Below are 27,117 nucleotides of genomic sequence, written 5' to 3'. Positions count from 1 at the left end.
TACATTTACTATGTGTTCAGTTTAATGAGTTTCCTCAATATCTATAATGTTTCCATAATCTCAGAAAGACTTCTCATGCTCCTTTTCAGTCAATTCCTCCCAACTCCATAAGTAATCACTTTCTGAATTCTATCCTTTAGAGTAGTCTTTCTGGTTCTGGAATTTCACAAAAAATGAAATCAGAGAGTACATAATTTTTGTATCTGGCTTCTTATATACAACAAAATGTTTTTGAGACTCATCCATGTTGTTGTATATACTATTAGCTTAATCTTTTTAACTGTTGAATATATTCAATTGTGTAAACACTTCACAATTTGTTAATCAAAAAAAAAAAAAATGGCAAATAAAGGCTCCGACCAAGTCTTTGCAATAACAAATCAAAGAACAGTCTTTGGTTTATACATAGAATTCAAAGGTTGGATTTAATCCCTTTTGGAGTATCTGTGAATTTATTATAGAGAGTGGATTTATAAAACTGTATAGTGGAACTCCTTTATAGTCTGTAAAAACATATTAATAAGCTATGCTATAGCTAACGGTACAGGACCAGAGATACTCTATAAAAAAGTCTAACCTTGACTTCTTGAGATTGTGATAAAATGGCACACGAGTTTGTCTTAACTCGAAAGCTAAATCTAAACACATCTAACTTAACACTTGGATTTTACAGAAACACATAGTATGTATTTAAGAAAGAACATTGCCATATTTTTATATAAATAAATTTTTCTAAATTAATAATTCCATTGTCTTCAAAAGGCCACTCACATCAATGTTATTCATCAATACATTTTAATATTCTTCTTAATAATTATGTAAGTTATCATATTTGCTGTGGCACATGTTTAGCTGAACAGAGATAAAGTACATTCTTGACATAAATCAATCCATCTACAATCATTTTGCAAGTCTTAGCTTCCTGTCATAATAGATTTTGCAGCAGTGCTAATGGAAAACATCAGAAACTGATTTTTTCCTGAGTATTTAAATCATAAAACTCTTAAATATTTAATGCAAAAAAACTCTAGCAACAATGGTTACACTATTAAAAACAATTATTTGTTTCTTTTTTCACATGAGTATAAAAGTTATTTCAATAGTCAATATATTTAAATGTCAAAGATTACTGATAGTTCTTTTCATTCATGTTTTACTCACTTAAATGTTTACACATTCAAAATGCTCTAAAGATCACGTAATAAAATAAGTCTAAAATAAACTAGTGGAAAATCTTAATGTAAAATACATTTTAAAAGCATAAGTTAAGAGTTAGAAAATATAGGTTAAATTGTAGTATTTAATTTAGTTTTAACTTATTTTTACCTTATATTTTTTGTCTAAGAACAAAGGATACAAGGACAATACTTAATACATTTATTTAAAGAAAAAATTTTAATTTATGTAAATTTTTATGATTTAAAAGCTTAAGTATTCAATTGAAACTTTCTATAAATTGAGATGCAACATATTCAGTCATTTCACTTAATGTATAATTTCAATCTTTGGAACATGATTTATTGTTCTTTGAAGAATTTCATTAAAGTAAAATCCATTGAGCAAGTAAAATTTGAATACATTGTTACACAATAAATTAATTTATTTCAACAGCTTAATTCTTTTATCATATTTATATGCTTGCCTTTCCAGAATTCGCTATAAGATGGAGAATAATGGAGACAGTAAAGAATTGCATAGGAGAGAATCTCATAATTATTATTGAAACAAAATAGATAATGAGTTTTATTCAGACATAATAAGAAAGAAGCAGTTCGATGTCTATAGGAAAACTATGTAAACTGGATTTCTCATTTCATTTGTGCAATACCCTTTAACCTCCAAGATGGGCTGAAGTAGGACAAAGAGGAAGAATATTTAATTTAATACTTCAACACACTGCTTTATAGTCCTGCATCATAAATCCACCAATCAATAAAACACAATCTTTTGCAATGTTGCATCTTTATAAAACTAGCCACAATAATAAATTAAAATTTAAGAAGAATACTCAAAGTCATACTAATAAACGGTAACAGAATAACAATAAAGGAAAAGCTACAGTTATTGTCTCTGGATAGAACAAGAAGTTTTAGTCTCTAAGATAATTCAGAATCAAAAGTGGAATTCAAAATGATATATTCTAAAATAAAAAAAATGTAAAATGTTTATATTATATATGTGATTTAAAAAATTGCATTGTCTCAATTGCCTCCTCTCTAGTGCAAAATGCATTATATTTTATCAACTTAAAATATTTTCTTAAAGTAAATCTAAATAATCACAACTCATTTCTCTAAATGTTTTTTTCATTTAGCTTTACTTTATGTTCCTCACTTTTAATTATTTTCATTTTCATCTGTTTATCAGATATATATTTCCTCACTGAATATGTTAGAGAAGTGGGGAGAAGATATTTCTAATGTTGTTATCATGATATAACTTTTAACTTACAAAATTGAAGCCGACTAGCACTTTGTATAACCTAAACTCCTGAGCTTTAAGATGATTCAGACTTAAATTAATTCACTCAAAGAATATTTACTGAACACCTAACATGTGCCAGTATCCTAGGCTCTGGTTATGTAGAAGTAAACAAAACTGACAGAAATCCTTCCCCCATAGAGCATATATCATAAACTTGACATCAAAATTCCCTTGTTCTGAGAAAATATAAATAGTAAAATTGGGATTCTGGATTCAGTAAATTATTAAAAATGACTTTTGGAAAACATAGTAAAACGATGCTAATATACTTGTGACTGGTAGAGAATCAGTATGCCACCATAAAAACTCCATGACTCAAGAGTGTTAAATTGAGGCTTCAAGAGTATTTACATAGCTCTTTTTATTTGTTTTGATGGTGGTACTCAAGAAATATCCAATTTTGCTAAATGTAAAACTGGTAGAACCTGTAAGTGTAATCATAAACAATTTAATTTTATTCTCCTACTATCTCTTCAAACTTTTTCGACGGTGGTAGGGGATTATATTTTTTCCACATCTGTATAAACGTTCAGGTAGCATCATAACTTTTCAGATTAATATTTGTTAATATGTAGTTGTACAGTTAGGCAGTTAAATACAGTCAACTCAGAAATTATAATTCATCTTTATATAATAATAAATACAACATCTTCCTTTACCACACTCAAGGAAGAGAGAGTACAGAAAGGAAAGCAGGGAGAAAGAAAAAAGTTCTGACTTGATCAGTGCTGCCATTAATTGGCGTCACTCACTCTGAGCATGGCAAATGTTTAAAGCCAACTTTTTGTCTAGTTAAGGCACTGTATATATTCTCAGAGGCCATCAGCTCTATGAACTGCTCATATGCAGTTCCTTGATGAGTGTAATTGGTCTCTAATCCCCTCCCCTTGAATCTCCTGCATACTTAGAACTGAATGCTTGATTCAAGTTGATTTAGAGACAAGACTACTTCATAGATAGTGTTGCATACTTCTATCAGAAGCTCATAATGTCTGCTTATGATGTCAGCCACCACTGACGATGATAGGCCAGACTCATCACTTCATTAGGACTTACCATTTAGTGATATTCTTAATATGAAATTCCTTCTAAATCCAAGTAAAAATGATACGAAATCTTTTTCATGAAAAAAAAATTATGCCTAAATGTAATGCAGACATCTAGAGTTACTTATGGTTTCCCAAATATAAACTATTCTGTTTCTAAAAACAAAAATGAGGCATATGACATTGCTCTAATATTTTAACCTACTTTAAAAATCAGGTCCCACTCATTCTAGTTTTTTTTAATCTTTAAACATTTTGAACTTTATGCATGTAAAGTCCTATTTACCAATATAGTATTTTAAGAACCTGCTTTGAAGGAACATATTGCAGAATGAAAAATTTATTCTTTGTACTTTTAAATTTTTTTTCAAGATTTAATTCTTTAAATGAAAGCATCATAAAGTGTCCCTCTCTTTCTCTCTTTCAAGCATGTGCACACACACATGCGTACACACACTCTCTCTCTCTCTCTCTCTCTCACACATACACACACACACACACACACCAGGTCAGTAGAGAAAATTTGTAAATTTAAATCACATTCCTTGTTCTTAGAAAACTCAATAATGTGACATGAGAGGGAAAGTGTTTATTAAATAATGTAAAATAATTTAAATATTACAAAATTTCTCAAAAAATTATTCTATATTATCTCTGAAGAAAAATGAAATCTGGGGGGTGGGGGGAAGCATTTAAAAATCTTTTTTGTGTACTACTGAACTACAAACCTTCCCCACAGCAGATTACAACATTTTTGTTAGGTCAAAAGGGATAAACAAGGGAATGAGAAGGAAGGAGAGAGAGAGTGAGAAAAGGAAAGAAAGGTCTTTCTATATAACTATGACTATATTTTAAAAACTTGACATGGATTTCTTATAAGATTTTAGAACTTATTTTTAAATAAGTTTTATATTAATTTGGGGAGAAAAATAAAACTAGTGATAAGATGGAGATACAAAGCCTTCCAATGAATTTGTAAAAACGAATTTAATCATTATGACAATCTGATGAGGTAGTCCTGTTATTAACCACATTGTACAGAAAAGGAAATAAAAACAAGCATTAAGTAACTTATTTAAGGTCAAATGACCAGGTGGTAGTAGAGCTGGATTATAAACCCAAGGATCTTCCTCCAGAATCCATGTTTTAAACCCCTGAAATATATACTGCCTTCTTTTCAATTTTTTTTGCAGCAACAACCTTTTTTAAAAGTCTTTATGATATCATTGGAAATTTATTAAATAAAAAGTGAGAAAGTTATTGATTCATTCAGGAGAATTTAGGGTTACTTGATGAATGATACCCAAAGAGAATCAATTAGTAGAACATTTTAGCCTATTAGGAATTCTCTAATGACAGGAAGAATTGATCTCTTGATTTATTCTGTTTATTTTCCTCAGTGATTTAAAGCAATATGAGTAACACATCCTTTTACAATTCGGAAATGATACAAAGATGGTATAAATAGCTAATATGATAGTTTAGAGTGTTAAAATCAAAGGTATCCAAAGAGTCTTATTCAATGGACTTGAAAATAAACAGTAGGGATAATGCAAATTCTTAATACAAGTAAAAGATAAAGAATTGGCTTAGTAGAATTTCATGTCACAAAGGTATGAAATTCAACTAACAAAACAGTCTTTCGTACTATAACTACATTAATAAGCTATTCTCCGAACTAAGGTTTATGTTAGTTCCAGAGTCTCCTCACTGGCTAATTCACTTCTAGAATATTATATGGGCAGAGTTGGGGAAGAAGGGAATTTAAAAACAAACAAACAAAAAAGAGGTCAACCAAGTAGTTGGATGAGGAATGGTCAGAAGAAATGAGAATATTTAACCTGGAAGAAAGAAACATGACAGACAACATATATTTAGATGGCTGGAACACAGAAGGATTAAGAAACATTTTTCCTCCAAGAAAATATAATAAAGTTAGAAACTATAAAGATGAAATTTTTAACTTGATTAATGCATACCTTCTTCACTCTTATATTTGCTGAAAATAGAATAGGCTTTCTACAAAAGCTTGGATATATAAAAACGGGTAGGGAAAATGCTGGAATTACTTTTCCACCATAAGGAAATCTGGATTATATAATAGCTAACACCCAAGTCTGTTTCTTTATGTTCTATGAATGTTAAGCCGTAAATATATATGGTTCTCACTGATACATAAGAGACTAATGCAGATTTTATAATAATTTAACATATTCTAATATACAGCTGGCTATTAGGAATTTACATTAGAATTATTATTGTCTAAACAGTATATGCCCATTTCCTTCTCAAAGTTTTCTTACTAAAATATTTCCAGTAGTCCAAGAAAATCAATCAGAGAAAGTCTCAGTTTAATACTTTGGCAAACTCCATCGTGAAGGCTTACATTTCAAGCAAATAACATTTTCATAGGGGTAAAGTCTTCGCCTCTACAATTTTCTTTTGCTCAATGCTTTTAATTTCTTTCTTTTTAACACCAAATCTTATGGCTTTTACAATGTTTGAGAGTTTAATTTAAGCTGCCTATATTATCTACAACCTAAGATTTACATGAGTTTGAGTTATTGGAGCTCTAATGCAGGGATCAGCAAATTTTTCTGCAAAGATCCAACTAGTAAATATATTATTCAACTCTGTTTTTGTACATAAAAGAATCCATAGAAATTATGTAAATTAAAAAGTGTGACTGAGTCCCAAAAATTTTTACTTATGGACACTAAAATTTGAATTTCATAGAATTTTCATGTGTTATGAAAGATTATTCTTCTTTTTATTTTTTTCCCCAACCATCTAAAAACATAAAACCATCCTTAATTCATGGTCCACATGAAAGTTGCCAACAGGGTGGATTTTGCCCACAGATGGCAGCTTTCTGATCCAGCTCCGCTGCTTGTACTGGTGTGTACGTTCCATTAAAGGGTTTATGAGAAAATCATTGGAGCTCCTTTACCTCATAGAAACAGATAGAAATTATTTTAAAATGTATAACTCTGTGAGCTATGGTTTTGCTTCTCCTCTATCCCACAAATTCTTATTGCCATTCTCATTTTGAGTTTTAATTTTAATTCTTGTCATTACTCTCAAAATATGTAAATGGTACAGTCTAGCACTTGGAAGATCCCTCAAACTTTGATTTTTCCTTCAAATGTTATTTCTCTTATTATTTTCTCATTCCTTAAAATTGGGATAAATCTTTGGTATTTACTATTTCATTTTAATTGGCTTTCACATTTCAAATGTTTTCAGGCAACAAACTTGCAGGCATTATTCTAATTACCCATATGGATCCCATGCTATTTAATATAACGTAAGAGTCAACCACTTTCTTTGGAGAAAATAAAAACTTCTCTAATTTTAACTAATATATATCATATGAGTTTACTAAATACTACTAGGATATAAAGTCTACTATACATAAATTTAGACAGGTTGATTTATTAACTTTTTTCCTTGATATTTGGAATTCCATAAAGAACCTATTCCTCGACCTTAATACCTTTGATTTTTCTCAGGTTTTAAAAAAATACTATAAATATATACAAAAATTATTAGAATTGTCTCATGCATTTCTTGAGACATGTTTACTCTCTATACTCATTACCTGTCAGCAGCAAATTTGAAACTATATAGACAATGACAAGTGTCAAAGGAAAGGGACAAACAAGTTTTTAGAGTTTCCACAATGGCCAACTGAATTTCATTTTGATGTTGACAATTTTAACTATTAGCTTTTACTTTCTCTAATCATTCTTGATTCAAGCCATTGTTTCCTATTTAGATACTATCACCATTTACACCACAACCACATTCAAAAGTCCAAAATTACCTTTAATTTATTTGTAGCCATATTTCTGAAAATATTTGCTCCAAGAGACTAGGAAGTGAGCTATCACTATAACTTAGGAGGTGTTGGCACACATTTCAAAACACATTTTTTTATTCCTTTTTTGCATAATTCCTTCCTTCTCCCTATCTCCCTCTTCTACATTCCTTAATTTAAGAAATCACAAGAATGTTGTTGATTTTCCAATAATCCAGATTGTTTTCTAAAGATACTTTCCAGAGGAAACTCAACTGCTTCCTCCAAAAAATTTTAAAGGACATTTCACTAAGTATTCTAATTAACATTAGATATAGCACAAACAACTTTAAAAATATATGTATATTTAAATAAAATAAAATAAATCAAGCTTCCTAATGTAATTGGAGTCTTATGAATCCAGGGATATGTAAGCCACCAGCTCATGTCCAAATTACAGTTCATAACTGTCGCTCACTATGATTTTAAACTACTAAAACTGCTCTTCTACCATAGTTTTATTTTACCTATGAATCTAAATATCTAAATGAAAAATTATCAAAAAAGTTCTCATTTTTAAAAGAGGAAATTATGTAATTAATACTATGAAGATAATACTCTATAGTAATTATTATTAAACATTTTAAAATAAGAATATTCACATTCCATGACTAAATTTATTTTCTTTTAATTTTTATAAAAAGTAGTCACCAAGTACAATGATGGAAACACAGGTTTTTTCTCTTCAGCCAAAATCTTTTCTTAAGGTAATATCAATGAGTAAGGTGATGAGAATGTTGAATTCTCAGAAATAACTATTACCAAAAATGATCATAAATGGAATTACACAATGATACCTCGATTAACAAATCATTTGGAACAAAGGGACCCTCTAAAAGTCACTCAGAATGAAGTAGAATTTTTAAAGATTCTCTTCCCACTTCTTGGCTGATGACAATGTAGCATTCATTGGCATTTTCTCTGGTAAGGATTTTAAAGTTGATCTGAGCGGTTTGTGATATTTTTTGTTATTTTTCCTCTGGTTAGGATACTTCAGAGAATGATATGAGGGACCAGTATACACCTCTGTTTATAGAGCAACTATTATTATAAAAAATTGTTATTTGCATATTATTCAACATTCTATATAAATAGTAATAGAACCTTTTACAAATATAATGATGTATATCCATCATCAATAGTATCATACAGAACATTCTCACTCTGCTAAAAATCCCCTGTGCTCTGCTGATTCCCTTCCCACCCCTACTCTCTGGCATATACTCCTCTTTTTAGTGTCGCCATAGTTTTGCCTTTTTGAGAGTGTCGTACACTTGGAATTATACAGTGTGTAGCCTTTTCAGACTGGCTTCTTTAACTTAGCAGCATACATCTGTGTTTCCTCCATGTCTATTCATGGCTTGATAGCTCATTTCTTTTTGGTTCTGAATAATATTCCATTTTATGGTGTTCAGAGTTTAGCTAAGCTACTCTATGGTATTGTTGCCTATGCATTTATTTTGTTTGGCCAAGTGGCCTGTAGGGACCTTACACTGGCACTAACCCACTCGTGCTAGTGCATGCCCTAGATAGCAGCCACAGAGTCACAAGCAAATGTAAGTCCCTGATAGGACTTTCTCAATGGCCTCTGTGGTCAACAGTTTCTTTTTAGGCAAGACCTTGCGGGGCTTACCAAAATCTTGCTCTTTTGATTTGAATTGATCAACCCATTTTTAGCCAAGGGACCCTGAAGTACTCCATCCATGAACCGTAATAAAAGTATTTGCCCCAGATCTTGCCTCGTCTTCTTTTCCTGCATTCTGCCTTCACCTCCCCATGTGGTCTTTCCAGACATGTTGGGTACTTCCTCCAGGACTTGTGAGTAATAAACTTCTCTATTTCTATTTCACTTATCTGTTGTTGAACTGTGGCTCACTAGCAGGCACCCTGTGTTCCACTTAACAAATGCCAATTTAACAAAGTTATAATATATGGATATACCACAATTTTTTAATCTATTCACCTACAAAAGGATATCTAGTTTACTTCCAAGTTTTGGCAATTAAGAAAAAAGCTGCAATAAATATCTCTATACAAGCTTCTATGTAGACATAAGTTTTCAGCTCATTTGGGGAAATAACAAGGAGCTGGGTAAATATTATGCAATCACGTGGTAAGAGTATGTTTAGTTTTGTAAGAAAACACAAAACTGTCTATTAAAAGAGCTGTACCACTTTGTAGTCCTACCAGCAATGAATGAGAGTTGTAGCAGAGATTTTTATGTAAGACAAGCTCCCCTAAATTCAAGTGTGTTATACTCAGAAAAAAGAGAGGTAATGATTATGTCAAATAGAATACTGCAGCATGAGGTACCTTTTACTTAGTTTAAAAATTAATATATATACTGGAAATATGTTTAAAGTTCTTTGATCTAAGTACATATTATAAAATAATACAAGTGAAAAAGTGCACACACACATTTAGGGGCATAAACATACAAAGAGAGAGAGAAAGAAAGAGATGTGTATATTCACACGTGATGTTTGCATAACGATAATGTTATCTTCCACTTACAGTGTATTTTTGAATTTATAGAGACTTTAAATTTTATTATTTTGTTTAGTTTTTACAACTACACTGTTTTATGCATTTTTTAGATATAGACTAGAATCAGAAAAATTGAGTTACATGTCAAGGCAACATAGCTAGTAAGTGGCAAAACCAGAAGTTAACCCTCTGGTTTTCTGAAAACAAATCAGGAACTATTTTCCACACTTTAAGATTCATAATATCACATACACACACATATACATCCATGCAGGCACACATGTATGCACAAAATTATACATAAAAACACATATGTGAAATTTGAAATATATAATTTAATTTCCTATGTTAATCTCTTTCTTAATAGATACAATAGAGAACTTGAAATTAGCCTAGACTGACTAAATATTGTATTACTGGTTTTAATTACTACAAGTAATTTTTCTCATAATCTATTTAATATCACTTAGCTTTTTGGAGCTAGAATTACTTGTAGAATAAGAAAAATGAATTAAGAGATGGTGGCCTAAGATGAAGTTTGGCATGAGCCAAAACAATCATGTGAGAAAACAATTACCTTAATAACAGATGTCTCAACTCTGGATGGGGGACTCTGAACTTGTGCTGCCGCCGCCATATTTGCAATGGTGCTGAGATGGTTCATCTGGCTCATTGCCATGGTGACAGATGCTGGAGGTAGGCTGACAGGAATTAGAGGGTGGGGCATCATCATAAAAGGAAGTTCCAGTCCTATAAAAAATACACATATATCATCATTGCTGTGGTCAAATAAAACTGTGATACGTGGTCTATCTCATTTATTAAAATGGTTAAGAATATAAATCATTGAAAATTGAAGCAAAGATGCCCTAATAATGACAGTCAAAGGAGAAATATTTGTATGCAACAATACTCGCTCACCACTCAGGGGAATTAGGCTTACAACTACCTAGCTTGGTGCCAGGTTTTATCACATCACCACTCTTCATGTGTTTAATGCAAATGGTCAATTCTCTGCTATAGCATTCTTCTGAGCAGTCTAATTCTTGTTTAAAATACTAGGGTTTTATTTATCTCATCATGATTAGTTATCTAATGTAGTACGTCTCTTTATGATGTCTTATATTTTACTATCTGATAATTAGACAGGTTTTTTTTTCTTTGCAACTATCATTTTTCGTGCTAAAAAAAATGCCATCATACCATTTGGCAGAAGGTGGCTCTGCTGAAGATGGTGGAGAGGATTTCTAACTGGAAGGCTATGTGCTCCAGGCATGCGGGGGTGGGTAACAGAAGCCTGCAGTCCCTGGGGTGGGGAAGGGTACAGTGTTTCCTTATCCCAAGAACCATCACTGCTGCCTGTGGGGAATGAATATAAATTATTTGGATGCAATATTATTCCAAATATTCTAATGACTAATTAGATATGAGGCTTTAAAAAGCATATTACATTTGGAGATTGGCTAAGTGATTTCTTGGGAAATAAGCTCAAGTAAGTAAATTTCCCCTAAATCTTATTTTCTTTTTGTTTTTCTATTTCTTAGATAAGTTATCAAGTTTAGAGGGGAAAAAGAAAACATTTCTACAACAATTAGCCTATTTGCAGACGCTAATCCCTTTTGACTAACCAACTTAATATAAAATGGGTTCTATCATATACCTAGAGAATTAATTATTTCTTGGAACTGAAGTACATTGATAGTTATAGTTTTAGAATGCAAACATGTCCTTGTTGTAGTGTTATAGTTACCATTTGGAATTAAAGTTCCTCACTTAATTCCACAGCAAACTCCAACCATGGAATAATTTAAAGCCCAACTTGGTTAGACATAGTAGAGAGACGCAAAGATCAATTTATAAAAGATAATGTCAAAGCAATAAATTAAATGTGCGTGAGTCAATAAATGCATTACTTGTTTTCAGCTACAGAGAAACAAGTTCATGATTGTTGGTAATATTATTCAGTCAAAACAGTACATTTGAGGACTTGCCTTTTCAATGCCTTAGATTTAAACAGATCTTGAAATTCTTTAACAGGAAACTCCTTGGAAGATGTTTATAAATCATTTCAATTTAGACATGTCCCCAGATTAAATTATTTTAACACTAATTTATTGCTTAACTGAATCTGTCGAATATCTAAACTACCCACTTGAAAGAAAATTTCTGTAATATCCTTGTCAGCTTATGAGATTTCCTTTCTTAACAAAAATAAAAAGAAACCAGATTCTCATATCATATGCTTAGAAACAGCAAAGTTGGTAAAACTCCAATATAAATGCTTTAGCTCTATTAAAAGCCTCATTGTAAAATCTCTATGACATAGTTTTTAATGAAGAATACTTAGTTACTGCCATGATTTTTTCCCATTTACTTCATGAAGACAGTTAAGGTTCAATATAAATTCAAACTCATTAGCTCAATACTGTCTGGATCTTAGAGTAAATTGTTCAGAAGTGGGTAATGAAAACTCGATTCAAATTCCTTAGCAATCAAACAAAACGGTTTTATTAAACAATGAAAAGAATCAATTAAAATGGATATCTTTCTTATCTTTATTATTTTATAAGAAACCATGACAGCTTTTGGCTAAAAAAAAAAAGTTTATAGCTTCATATAGAAATGACTCACAAAAAAAGGATATTGCCCCAGCTTGCTCCTTTATTGTGATATAAATGTTCACTTTCATATTCAAAAATTTATATACATTAGTTCCCTGATCATGACTTTTTTGATACTTATACCAAGGTCCTGGTCAAACATGCAAAAACTATAAATACATAAAATTTTCAAATTATTATGTCAAGAGATATTTCAGTGACTAAACATTTTAAACATCTCTACTTTATATTGCCTTAATCCAAGTATATGCAAATGTTTTCATTCCAAATTTACTTTTTATGTAATCGATTAAAATAAGAATTGAGGCATAATCACTATTTGGATGCAGAAATAACACTTTGAAATAAATGTTATATGAATATGGGATCCGCATTGAAAATTTATAATTAATAGGTAATTTTCTCTATATGTTATTTTTCATTAAAAATATACAAATAATGCAAGGATTACATTTTCATAGTGGTTTGCCTATTTGAGGATAACAAACTATCGTATGGAGTAGAGAATAATATTTATATTTATTATTCTAGATTTAGCTTGAGTTCTATTTATACCTATTAACTACTTTTATTTTTCTGTTCATTTGAATTAACTTATTTTATTTGAATCCTGATAGGCAGTTAGTAAATAAGAACACTTGTGTTTTCAAATATACTTCAACTTCACTCATCAATAGAGGAGCACTATAATTCTATTTATCCACATTATCAAGATGTAAAATATTAAGCTAAAATTCTGTTGAACTTATTCCGAAAATATATTATAGACAAAATACTATCTATTTTCACATCTCTTTTGCATCATAGGATATCAGCCCCTTGTGTAAGGGTAAATATCAATCATCCATATGTGAATTATCCATAGCAAGTTTATAACACTAGATTGAATTTTCCCACTACAAAAAATGCTCCTAGCCATCTCCGCCAATCATCATTTGTTAAATACTCATGATGTTAGCTCATTTGGGTAATAAATAGAGCAAACAATTAAGAAACTAAGTCTGATGAAAAATATACAATATATAACCAAGTCAGCAGTAAGTGATTTTTGCATTATTTATCACATCCTTCTGCCCTATTAGCATGAATAAATAAGAATTGAAAATAGGCCACTTCAGAACAAGACATGCTCATAGTTATTAATTTCAAGTGCTTTAGTTTAAACCAATATATTTAGTGATATAAACCAGTATATATATTCTATGCTTACATACAAACATACAGACAGGCATATATACTTTTAAAATTAAGGTTCACTATTATGACCACATAAAAACTTGCAAGAAACAGAAGATTCAACGTATAAGAAAATTCTTAATATTTGGTAAGGGAAGTCAGAAAAAAACAGAACATGACTGATTCATTTCTCCTCTTCACTTCTTGTAGGATCGGACTGTTGCTTTGACTTTATGGTGCAATAAAAAGACATAGTTGGTAGAACCTTAGTATCCTCAGAAAGCATATACAATGATAGGGTGTTGAACCATGCGTACAAAAACTCATTAAATATGATAAAGATATACAATGGTTTTGAGCCAAAAGGAATGGTCAAGAGCTTATAAAAGGAATCTAATAGTGCATGCAACTCTTTGATTATTTAGAATCTATAATTATATTTTAATGTTGGGGGTGGGCATTAAAGGGAGAGAGAGTGTCCTGTACCTAGTCCTACACGCAGATTGTGAGATGCACTGGAACAATCTTAGGCTAGACATTCAGCTTACTGCAGGACACAGAGCCAGATGATAAAAGGTGAAATTAAATAGTGTAATCAGAAGGACCATGAAGGGCAGATACTAATGCTGAGGCATAATTTTGGTGGTGCAAAATTAACAAATGTACAGTCTCACAGCAGCCAAATGCAGGGGGGTATATGAATGAAAGAGAGAAAATTGAAACTAAAGCTGATTGCCAAATTTGTCTCTTTAGAAAAACTATTAATTATGGATCCATATAATCTGAAAAAATTTATTTATCCTGTCCAATACCAATATTAAGAATTTATTAATAATAACATATTTGAATATTTGGAACTTACATACAAATGTACATATACATATATATTGTATATGCTTAGTTTTTCTCTTGGGTAAAAGGTGTTTATTTCTCAGGGACAAGAAAAGTGATCATAAGATTTAATTTAACTGAAATTCAAATTTGTAAGGACTAGGCACGGGAGATTCTCTCCCCTTACATTCTCTCCACACTAACATTAAAATATATTTTACTATAAAACCAAGTATTCAAATGAACCCAATTTTTCAGTAATGGCTTTATTTCTCCTTTCTTGGAAAAAAAATAAGATATTATTTTAACAATTCGACAATATATTGTGTTGCAATTCATTCTTCAGTGAACTATTTTAAATGTTTAAATTAGGTGTCACTTAAATTTATTTTATTATACCACCAATAACTGATTAAAAAGACCAAGATATTACTAGGAAAAAAATCATAGTTATAGAATCTGAAAAAGCAAACAAATTGATCCAATAGTTCAGTCTTTTTAGGAGCTGGGAGTATTTTCCTTGGCTCACCTTTGTTTTATAATTTTATTGTCTTTTATGATACATATTTTATGATGGACCAGATTTTAAACACGGAAATATACTCGTTGGGAGAAACTTGTAGGATTTGAAAGTTAACCCTACTCTAAGTGTAACCGTGTTATTTAATAGTCGGAATTCATAGGTTGCAAATATAAAATGGTTCCGTTTTTCTGCTAATTATTGCCTTCAAACATACTCTGTCAAGCCTCCTTTTTCTGTCCTTTATTACCCTTGATCAGATTTTGAGTATAAAACTTCCATTCCAGTTAACACTCATCCCTGCTTCCCTGTCTCCATCAGCACTGGCCAGCACTTGAGCCGAAGTACCTGGAAGATGGATGGGTTTAATCAGCTATTTGTTCTCCTCCTCTCCTTCTCCTGGGTAGTGAGATAAAGGTCTCCTATGTATCTGCTTCCTATTCAAGGCCTCCCTGCACTGTAACTTCTGTTGCTATGCCTACCAACCACTGAGGTGCCTAAATGCTAAATATTATCTGCTAAATACTGTCTGATCCTTTAAGAGAGGCCTTCTAGGGGAACTTCCTAACTGCACAAGTCCCTTCGGCTTCCTACTCTTGTAAACTCCCTAAAGTGTCATTGTCCCTTGATACCTCAGGCTCTTCTCCTGGTGTTGGTCCTATTGTTCTGATGATGTCCACTTTATCCCCTTGCTGAAATATGGAACCTCCCCTCAAAAAAACCCAAAAATGCATAAGCAGTTCACACCAAAGCAGAAATTCTACAGTGAAATGAGGTGAAGGCATTCGTAATCCTTAAGTAATTCTCTCGTAACTCCTCTCCCTTTTACTCTCAAAAGGAATCACAAAGCCACAGCCCTTCCCATTAGGTGCTTGTCTCTCTGCTACAATGATTTCTTCAAATCCTCTCTCCCTGCAGTCACCCCACCTTTACAAATGGAGTAGGAAGATATTTGTGGAGATTGTAGTGATAGTTAAGACAGCAAGCAATGCTGGTTCAGCTGCTATTAATAAGTACCAATTTCATTTATTTTATTTACGTTCTTTAAAATTAAGAGTACCTGTGGTCCTTGAATAGGACCACAGAAAAAATTCTATTTAATATCTCATTACATAGCATATTCAAAAAAACCAACAAAAAATATGGCTACATTATAAATAAAACTTTATAAACTGATTCTTGTAAATAAACTGAAATAAAGGGAAAGAAGTATGAATGCTCAGTAGTTGAAAGGTGATTTTATAAATCAATCGTAACTTTATTGGTTGAGACAGAAGTTCAAAGAAAAAAATAATGATTAAATGTGGAGGTAATCATTATTAAAAGTAAGATCATTTTGTTTATTGAAACACATTTTTTAGGTAGTAAAGGAAAATGGAAGGTGTTTTGAGGAGGATATTAATACTCTTTCTTTTTAATAAAAAGTAACCTTTGGGCATGTGTATGAGTGGCATCAATTATAATTCTAGCCTAAATAATCATATTTATCATTGAATCCTAAATATATCTAATGAGTACTAGGTTTCAAAAGTGAAGGCCACAGTAGTACTTTTTAAGAATTTTGGAGAAAATGATATAAAATAATCAAACATAACATCAGAGTGATCTGTAAAAAATTAAATACCTATTAAACTACCATATATTAAAATAGTAAAAGTATATTTAAATATTATCATCCTTTCTTCCTAGGTAACGTGTAATTATTTGTTCGGATTTTCCCACAGGCTGACCCTGATAAAGGAGGCAAATCTCAAAGGGACTAACGGTCACACCATTGCTTAGTGAGTGACACTGATAGACTGTGACGCGAACCTGACATTGTCAAGATTGGTTTACAATGAAAATGATGGCAAGAGCGGGCATTTACTTCCATACCATTGGAGACCACTTAGAAAGATGTCAATGCCATTTTAACAATGGAAACAAGTCCACTAAGTTAAAGTAAATAATAGTCACAGGTGCTACGGATGTTCAGCTGTTATTTCAGAGGTAAGTGAGAATAAACAAGTTTATTATCTTTTAGAAGATTAACTTCACCCTAATAAAAAATGAGAAATAAAATGTCAGCAGTAATGCTAGTATTTTGCATAAATAGGAGAAACAGTCTTCTTATGAGTTATCTTCATAATCTTTAAATCTGTTTCTGGATAACAATCTGAGCTCAGTTGATCTACTTTAGCATACATAAACACTGAAATCTTCTGGTTCAACTTCATCAAATTGCTTTATTTTAAAAAATGAGGAAGAAGTCATCTTTTAAGGGTACAATTAATTAGGGGCACAATTTAAAATGTTCCACTTTAAGTACAGTGTTTTAGTAAAGAAAACAAGACAAATGTCTTGTAATTGCTTTAGAGATACCAGAGTCTAAATTGGTATTAGGCCATTTCCAGAATGTAAGATTTATATTCACACACATATCATGTTTGATTTGGAAGTGCTGGGGAAAAAAAAAAAAAAAACAGAACTGGTTGGCTGCCATGTAACCAATCCTGCTTAGCTTATGTTCTGACATCAATTCATTTTTTTTTCCTTAGAAAGAATAGTATTGTCATTAATTCTAACTATCCCACTACCAATGTATATGAACCATATCTGTTGGTAGGAAAGCATGTTGCTTTCTCAGAAATAATTAGACAAATTTCTTTAGCTATCTACCATTAACTAAACCATACCTTGTCACCTGAGTGTTAAATATTTGTTAATTAGAAATTCAAAATTCTTGCCATACGAGGGGGTTTCTATTTTAACTGTGATGCTTTCTTTTGAATGCAAAGATATTTTGATGCACATTATTTTATATGTAATGGTGAAAATATAATGCTTGTGCCTTTATTGTCCTCGGACTCATCAGCACTACGATAAGAGCTAAATTTGTTCACCAAGTTGAGATATTTCCATTGCTTTATATATTCCATCATGTTGTTGAAAGTAATATAAGTTAACATGCTACACAAAGTAATACCAAAATACTGGAAATCAAAACTACTTATTTTTATTTTTATGGAATATTCTCTATCGTGGTTAATGATTGCTGAACAAGAAAGAATTAGAAACAAGTTATAAAATCAGAGCTGAAGTTCAAGTGACTAATGTCAGTTGGAATATATAAAAAGATCCTTAAATAACAGTTAGATATTACTAAAAACAATTATCTTGAGAATCTTTGAGGAATCATGGAAAACCAAAACAGCATTAAGAAACAAGACAGATGATGGTTTCCATTTTAAATGGTTTCATTTTGAAATCAGGAAAATTATTAAAATGAATTATTATATACAGAATGTAATGCTTTATGTATTTCCCTTATTTCACACCAAGTTTCAGATAGTTTCGACGCAAATTAAAATAAAAGAGGAGGGCCATTACTATAAAGGTGAAAGGTTAAATGCTTTATGTGGAGAAGATGGAGATAACTATGTCAGAAAACATTTTGCTTTTTGATGCTGCTGTTTCCTTTGGACTCATTAGCACCATGCCCAAAGTGTTAACCAAGTAAAATAGATCCCCCAAACAAAACAAAACAAATGCGGACAAAGATTGGCTAACTAGTTATATAGGACTCTGTATAAGGAAAGAAATAGTAGCCACATTAATTTGTATTGGCTAAATATTTGAGGATCTTGTTGATATGGACTAAAAGATATTTGTAAACAAGAGCCAGCTGTTTCTATTCAGTGGAAATGATAATATTCTGACAGATTGGTTAATTTTCACAGCTAGAATATAATGCTATTATGGACAGTATAGAAATGACAGTACTAGAAACATATTTAAGCTTTCTAGTCTAAAATATATCTATTAAATTCTTCCAAATAAAGCTATTTGGTATAATGTATCCATGTTAATTTAACTGTATCTTTTAACCTTTCTCATTGCCAATGTCAATGAATTTCTACCTTTTCCCACTTTAACTCATCAAATTATTTTTCCATTAGGCAAACAAATGAACTAGAAATTCTCCTCTCTAAGGATATTGTAATTTCCCTATAGATTTACAATTACATCAAATAAAATTTCAAGTTAATATACTTTTTATACTGTTATAGAGTAATAAATGTCATTGTATATAATATTAACAATTTTATGTTCATGTGTAAGTGTTGCTCATGGTCAGTTGAAATCAGTTTTAATTTCTACTATTTCTACTGTTTTATATAATGTTTTCAGTTTAAAAATATTTATGTTGAAATTGAAAAATCTTCTCACTTGAGCCAAAATTGCTACTGAATTTTCCAAAAAGCATACAACCCTCTGGTTGATGGCATGAGAATTATCTCAATATTTCTCATATATATGTATCTAGTGTTAAATTATCTTCGCCCCAAACCTTGTTAGCCTCAAAGAATGATGACATCATTCCTAGTTGTGTAAGTCAGAAACCTAGAGAACATCTTTATCTCCTCTCTCACTGTGCGCCATCAATGTCCAATTGCTTTTTATGTCCTGTTGATTTCATCTATATAATTTATCTGTATTCCGTTTCTATATCTGCTTCTGTAATCAGATTCAAGGACTATCGTTATTTTTAAGAAAAATCTTACACTATTACTACACTGCTTAGGCATCTTCAGTTGTTTCCCATCGCTATTAAGGGAAAGACCCAACATTTCTTATCTTAATATAAGCATCACATGGATAGGCCTGTGTCTTTTGCTCATCATTGGATCCCCAGGATTTAACAAAGTAGGACTACCTTTCAGTCAGTTCTTGAGTAGAGAGCTATGAATCTAGACCAATTCTTACATTCACAAGTGGTAAACGTCAGTGTGGCATTCAAAAATGATAAGCTGTAGCTTTTTTTTTTAGTACCTTACAGTGTGAAAGAAAGATACAAAGATATAGCATCAATGCACATAATTTTATTTTTTTGACTAGAATGAAAAATAAAGAAGATGACAAATGGGAAATATGTTTGTATTTTGAAAATAAACTTGATAGAACTTGTTAATCACTTGAATACCAACAGATAGTAAAATTTGAAAGATGACTTGAGTAGCGAGCTTAACAATTGGGTGTATGGTGATATCATTAATGTGGCCATAATAATGATGATGATGATAATATCTCATATATAATTATTTAATTTCAGTGTGTTGGGCATTGCATTAAACTTTTTTATTAAATCTTTTCAATACATCTTTAGAAACTCTGAGGTAGATCTACATTAGAGTTATAAAGTTTGATTTAACTTGCCCCAGGATTTGGATCTTGGACTTCTTAATCATAATCCAAGTTTTTAATCACCTATATAAGGAAGATCAGGTTTAACAATGAATAAAAATCAGTCCAATTTTGGACTTCTCAAATTGAGATATTTCAGGAATAATCAAACAGAAATTGACAATAAGCAGTTAGAAATATAGGACTGAAATACGGGGGAAAAGCAGATGCCCAGTGAGGAAGATTTGGATGTCTTTGATATATAAGTGGAGATTAAGTCATGATGCTTGAAGAGAGTACAGAAAGTACAAAAGCATTTCTACTAAATGTGTATTTCTACTGTAAGCCATAGAATAAGTCCCAAGTAAACCAGGTTGGTGATTTAAAAAAAAAGAAAAAAGAAAAAAAGGAAGAAAAAGAGGCTAAGAAGATGATCAGAAATAAGCAAATATTGGTATATGACTCCTACAATTCTTAGCACAAAAGGATATCAATGCATTTTTATGATATTCAAATTTCTTGACTTGCTTCTAAGCTATAATATTGTTTTTAATAAGATAATCGACACAAACACCTAACAGATCTTGGGCCCTCAGTTAATACTGAATGACTGAATGAAAAACATCATGATTGGAATTAAAATTTTAACAAACCTAACTCCTCTTTAGATAGCCTAAACAGAGACAAAAAAAAAAAAAAAAAACAGATACAACTAAGCATTGTTTGAAAGGTGCTATTAGTCCAACTTGTAATATAATAAATACTTATGGTATTCAGTAATTACAAGGTCCTCCTTAAGGATATTATGGAGAGAGGCAGTTTTAAATCAAGGAACTACATATGACAAGGAACTCAGCACATTTGAAGGACCATTGAAATAATATTATATTATAGTGGTAGATTACATGCAGATGGCAGGCCTGTTGAAAGCTACTGTTTATATGAAACCAAATCATTCTTCCATAGTTTCTATTATATGTGGTGAAGACATACTATTCAAAGCACTTTTCATCACTTTTTCATGGGCAGACATGGCAGATTTTCAAGGTCAAAATGATCATGAAAATTTCAGTTGCAGATAATAAAAAAATACTTAGGAAGATTAGAAGTAATATGGATAATTTTATTTCTACATTTTAACTCCAATTCAGGAGTTAAATATAAGCACTTACTTTTATCCCAAGACTAAATGGATACAATACACTTTTTTAGATTGGTATGACAATGTGAATTAAAATAAGAAAAATGGCTAGAAAGTGTGTTTTGAAATGAGGATTGATTTTCTAACAATATCAACACCCTTAGGTCAATATAAAGCAAAATTTGAACAACCTTATTTTTTTATTTTCAAAAATATTGAGTGTAATTATTATAACCATAATGTGACCAAGAAGACTATAAGGGAGAATGTAACCAACCTAAGGTCACACAATGATTCAGTGTCAGAATTAAGTACTAAAAACAGGTTTCATGTTCATTTAAAAAAAAAAAAACACAGAATGGTATTCGGATAAATCAATCATATTCATTATTTTTCTTTTCTTCAACAATTTTTTCTAACATCAATATTAGAAAGTATTCTTTGTTATAAAAATAAATGATGAAAGGTGAAATCGTCATCTTTTCTAAAGTGCTCAAATAGAGAAACCAGACATTTTAAGTCAAACTTATAAAAGTAACATCTGTCCAAATTATCTTAATCTGTAACATAGCTATTGTATTTTAAATATTTCCAGTGTAAAGAGAAGACTACCTATTAAAAATAATTATCTTCTAGGGAGGGGTCCTTAATTATTGAACAATAAATAGCTACCTAATTGTAAAAAATATCCTCCGTAATGAAAAGAAAATATGATCTATTATTTTCCCTTGTGATCATAAAGTTTGTCTTAAATGATTTCAATATTTCCTCCAGTATTACAATATTGCACCATTTCTACCTCTTGTCTGTCCCTCCATGTACACTCTCACATCATTTCACAGGGAATGTTAGGGCCAAGGTCAATAGTACACAGATGCTCTTATTTACATGTACCTGGCCTGACACCTGGGTAAATACACTTTGTTAAATGTTGCTTGTTAAATTATATTTAATGTAAATTAACTTATATTAAATAACTCTTTAAGACTTTAGATTGGAGGCTAAACTATGATTTCTCAAAACAAATTAAATACCTCAAAAACTTCCTTGAGTTAAAAGACTTTGCTGAGAGGGTGACAACATCGAGCACCATCCTCTCATTTTGCAGCACAGGAAACCGAGTTTCAGAATGATAAAATAAAATGCCTGAAGTCAGATAACTCTTTAAGAAAAGAGCTAGACTTGGAACACATTTATGACCCTTTGTCCTAAATCCCTTTTACTGCACAGCGGAGCATGCTAGTTGAGAGGACGGCTTAGACTGTGCAAGGAGGCAAATATAAACAAATGGTGAATGTGGGTGACAGCTGGGTAGTTCAATTGACTGGAAGGGAAAGTCCATCTCAGGAAAGCATCAAAAGTCAGAAAGAATTAGGTAGGTTAGGGTCAGCTTATGAAAGTTTTCAAATGTCAGGATGATGAGTTTGGTCATCATCTTAGGCAGGAGAGAGAGATGATTAAAGTGATGTATCAGATAGTCAGAGGAGGAGAAGGAACTCATCATCAGGAATAATCATCCCGAATTCTGTCATCCACCACACTGACACTGATATGACCAGGTCGGGAATCCTGATTCTCATATTTCAGGCCACCGGAAAATTGATGATTAAAAAAAAAAAATCTTGTGCTCTCTATCACTAGAATTTCTTAAAATGATGATTGAAGAACAAATTGGTTACCAGAGCTAGACATGACAAAACAATTATCTTGAGTGAGGACATACTGAATACTCTTCCCTATATCGGAATCAACTGCCTTGTAAAATAATTTCTTTTATATATGTACTGAAGATTTTCCCCAATAAAAAGAAAAATATGTATACATTTTTGGAGTCTTCACATAAGGAGATATAATTTACTTTTACTTGAAAGAGGACTACAGCTTATCAATGAATATGTCAGCAAGGTAGAATTCTTATTAGAAAAGCAAGAAGATGCTACGTAGATGGCCTCTTTTTAGAACTATTTTACTTACAGTAGGAAAAAGCAAAATAAAATATTCCCTCAAACTGTGCTTTAATACTGTGGTTTATGAATTATAACAAGTTTAGCGTGAATATTTTATTAGAAAATTAAAGCTGGGAATGTTTTTATATTGATATTTCTATTCTGCACAGAGATATATTACTGTCCTGTAGCACCTCAAATAGCTGTTATCATACAGAATATTATACACATCAGCAGATACCAAAACAGTGTTTATTATCCTGACATTGAAAAATATGCACCAATAAAATAAACATCCCTGTCTTTACCACTATTCCTGTAATTCTTCACTTTTCTTCACTATCCATGACTTTTATTTTCACTAGAATTCCTCAATATTTACCTCTCAAAAATAAAAATATATAATATATACCATGTAGGCAGTAACTTCTAAATAATGCCACAAAACTTTGATTTCAAGTACTGTATATAATGTTATAATAACTGTATACCCAAATATATATACATATATATATACACATGCAAAAAAATATTTATTTTCTTCAGCTTGAAAAAATTGTAGAGCATGATATGCCTTTATTTTGCCCCAGGAGTTTTTTTTTTATCAAAACCATAAAATAATCATGTTATTAAAATTTGCTAACATGTAAAATAAAACACAATATAAATTTCCCTTATTCGTGTGACATGTCTCTATAAAATATATCACTTACTTTAATAACTTTTGTTTTCTTACCCCCAATGTCTCTAAGTTAAATCCAATTTTTGTCTGGATACTTTAAAATGTGGTCCAATTTAATGTGCTAATATAAATTTTCAAGCAGCTTACTATGCATAGACAGCTTTTAAAAATTCAAAACGGCCCAATAGCAAATGTCATTTCTTTCATAGTTACAAAATGCAAACTCCAAGTGTTTTATCCTAATGAATAAATGAGTTTGTCCTTTATGTATAAAATATAGTTTGTGTTTGTTGCACAAGTTTTTAATAATAGATGAATTTTAGGTTTGCTCCAACGTATTCAATAAAGTGTGATTAATTTGGTTTTTCAAAAATGCAAACTAGACATTACTATATTACTTTGCAAAATGCACAGCTTGCAACATTATTGTCTCAGTGGGATCTTAAATTGAATTGTAAAATGTGTCTTATTTCCAGTTTGATTTATGTAAGAGATAGCAGTGGATAATGTTCCTTTTGAAGTTCCACTGCTTTGTGTGAACAAACAATATAAACCTAAAATTCATAACAGAGTTTATTAGAACCTAAAGCAAACTTTCAAGTTATATCATGTTTGACTGAAATGAAAAGTTATGATGGACTCAGAAAACCACATTTTCAATGAAACAACTTTTTGAAATTTCCTATTATGATGGATTATACAATACATTTGACATTTTCTGTGATTTTATTATGATATTTGAAGTAATTACCAAATCATGTTTTTCTTCTAAAAAAGCTTTCCTGTGCCCTGAGAATTAATCTATGATACCATTTAACTTGGCTTTTTGAAGTAAATATCACCAGATAAAAGCCAGCTGGATCTGAATAATAGGATACTTGAATGAATGTATTAGTGTTTGAAAAAGAGAGTACAAATCTTCTAAAAAGATTAATTTCCATAAAAAAGATAGCTCCCAGATCTACAAAAGAATAAATTCAAAAACATAATAAACTCCCAGAAAGAAAGGTAGATTAAAGTAATAGCTGCAGCACCTTGTTACTGCAGCTGTTGTGAAGCAACGACTCTGTATCAATTACATTTGGCTGGTCCTGTAGGGCTCTTCAAAGCTCTGTGTGAAAAGACTGAATGTGGGATGCGTGCGACACCGTAAGTAATAACTTCGGTGATTAATTCTGATGCAACACCACTTTCATTCTGATCTTACTCTCAATATTTACAGTTTGAGAGAAGCTACAAAGGTTCTGATGGGAATATATGAATCTAGTAAGGACACTTTTCCTCCTCCTTCATTTATTAAAGATGTGGATATGAGTTTTCTTTGTCATGAAAATATTGCAGCTTTATCACGCGACACAGTTGCTGACATCATCATGTAAAAAGACCTGAGTTGGCCCATGGACTTGATTTTCAATATCCTGTTACAAAACATGTCCTCTAAAAAGGGCCATAAATTCATTTCATACAACTTCTCTATTTTTGTTTGTACAATTACTAATAAAAACAATGTTTGATCATGCATAAATTCCCCTGGGAGGTAAAATGTACTTTTCCATGTTGAATGACTCTTAGGATATTATCATTAAGACAAAACCAGCAGCAAATGAGATAAGTTAACTTTTAACTTTAAATCATAAAAAATGTAAATCTGTTTTAAAAATTGACATGAAAATGTCATATTAATATTATATAATTTCAAATGCAATGGGAAGTATTGTAAAAAGAAAAATAAATAATATGATGGAAATAGTATGTATATTTCAATTCTTAAGTAATTTCTTTATAAGAAATACAAAATAATGAATAAAAGAAGAAAATTACTCTCCAATTATAACAAAAGTAGAAAAATCAAACAAAAAATGAGTAAATTTTTTTTCAATTACATTGTAAAACTAATTTTAATGTGTAGAGTATAATAAACTGCTAATTCCCCTCACTCCTCTATTTTATTTTATTAGAGTACTCTGTCAAAATTAACTCTAAAATGAAATGTATCCTAGTAGTTGCATGTGTTCATTTAAACTAGGAAAGTTGTTTGGTATAGTGACATGTTTAAATAGTGATCAAACGTTTGTCACAACGAAGACATAAAAGACATTTTTCCATTATTAGAAAAATATCACACCACATGAAATGCTATAGTGTTTATCAGAAAAGTATTTTAAGAAGAAAGGTTGCCATCCCTTCACTCATAGTAACTGTTAAATGATTATAACAGTTTTCAACAGTAGTTGAAGAATTTCTTTATCATACTTCTTCAAGAAAGCTGCTTTTAGTTAAAACATAAAAATGGTAGTTACAAGGTTTCTGCAAACATAACTGCCATTCCATTAAGGAAATGGTGCAGCAAACAGTAAATAGTGGCCTCAAGGGAAATGTAAGTATTGATTTTATTACGGTGTTGGTTGGTTTGTATTTGCAATTGTCAACTCTAATTTTGGACTATGTTTTAAGTATCCTTAAAACTGCTTAAGGAAAGGACAAATATTAATTGGAAAATATTGATAATTATTATTTTTGTAGCTTTAAATATCACTAGAGATTATTTGACTCAGCTTTTGACTGTTTTTTAAAAATAAGAACTTTTAATCATGCTATACATGGTAAATGAACAACTGACTTGTTTTCATTAAGTCAAATTATATACACATTTTGTATACTATAAATCAGTATTTGACTCTAGGAATAAAGTTAATCACTATGAAAATTGTAAACATGGTTACATACTTTCTTAATCTAGTTTGGAAATTTAGCTTTGAATTCAGTGATACTGACATTTTGATTCACTTAAAAAGACATAAAATAACTGTGAAACTAATTATAACTCAAGAATTTTCATCATATTCAAATAAACTTCAACTCATAGCCTCGTTAAATGTAAAATGATCAAATAATGAAAAAAGAACAAAATTTGCCAACTTACCATAATTATTATGTTTTATATTATCATCATTATCTTCATCATTGATTTCCTCTTTACATTTCAATAAATGACATTCCCACATTTATGCAAAAGGTAGAATTAAGAACACAGATCATTTTCTTACACCATGCCAGAGAGCAAATCTGTTTAATATGTAAATTTTCAACTATACCTACGGGGCTGTGAATATAGTCAGTGTTAAACTTCTACAATTAACTAAAAGAAGTGTTTATGTTAC

General features: G+C 30.9%; 1 protein-coding gene across 2 annotated transcripts in view; it reads right to left on the bottom strand.

The window, feature by feature from the left end:
• The window catches only part of DACH1 (dachshund family transcription factor 1), a 383,562-nt gene that overhangs the window by 110,469 nt on the left and 245,976 nt on the right, over positions 1-27,117 (bottom strand). The window contains exons 4-5 of one of the 2 annotated variants that reach the window (XM_036228905.1): positions 11,080-11,235; positions 10,454-10,626 (exon numbers count right to left, since the gene is read on the bottom strand). In XM_036228905.1, the coding sequence (XP_036084798.1) occupies positions 10,454-10,626; positions 11,080-11,235 (329 nt within the window). The remainder of the gene's footprint in view (positions 1-10,453; positions 10,627-11,079; positions 11,236-27,117) is intronic. The other variant, XM_016133395.2, reaches the window with a different exon arrangement.

Source organism: Rousettus aegyptiacus, unplaced genomic scaffold (assembly GCF_014176215.1).
Source record: "Rousettus aegyptiacus isolate mRouAeg1 unplaced genomic scaffold, mRouAeg1.p scaffold_m13_p_11, whole genome shotgun sequence".
NCBI classification, from domain to species: domain Eukaryota; kingdom Metazoa; phylum Chordata; class Mammalia; order Chiroptera; family Pteropodidae; genus Rousettus; species Rousettus aegyptiacus.
The sequence above is the reverse complement of the archived record's forward strand: the minus strand, read 5'-3'. Positions and strand labels throughout refer to the sequence as shown.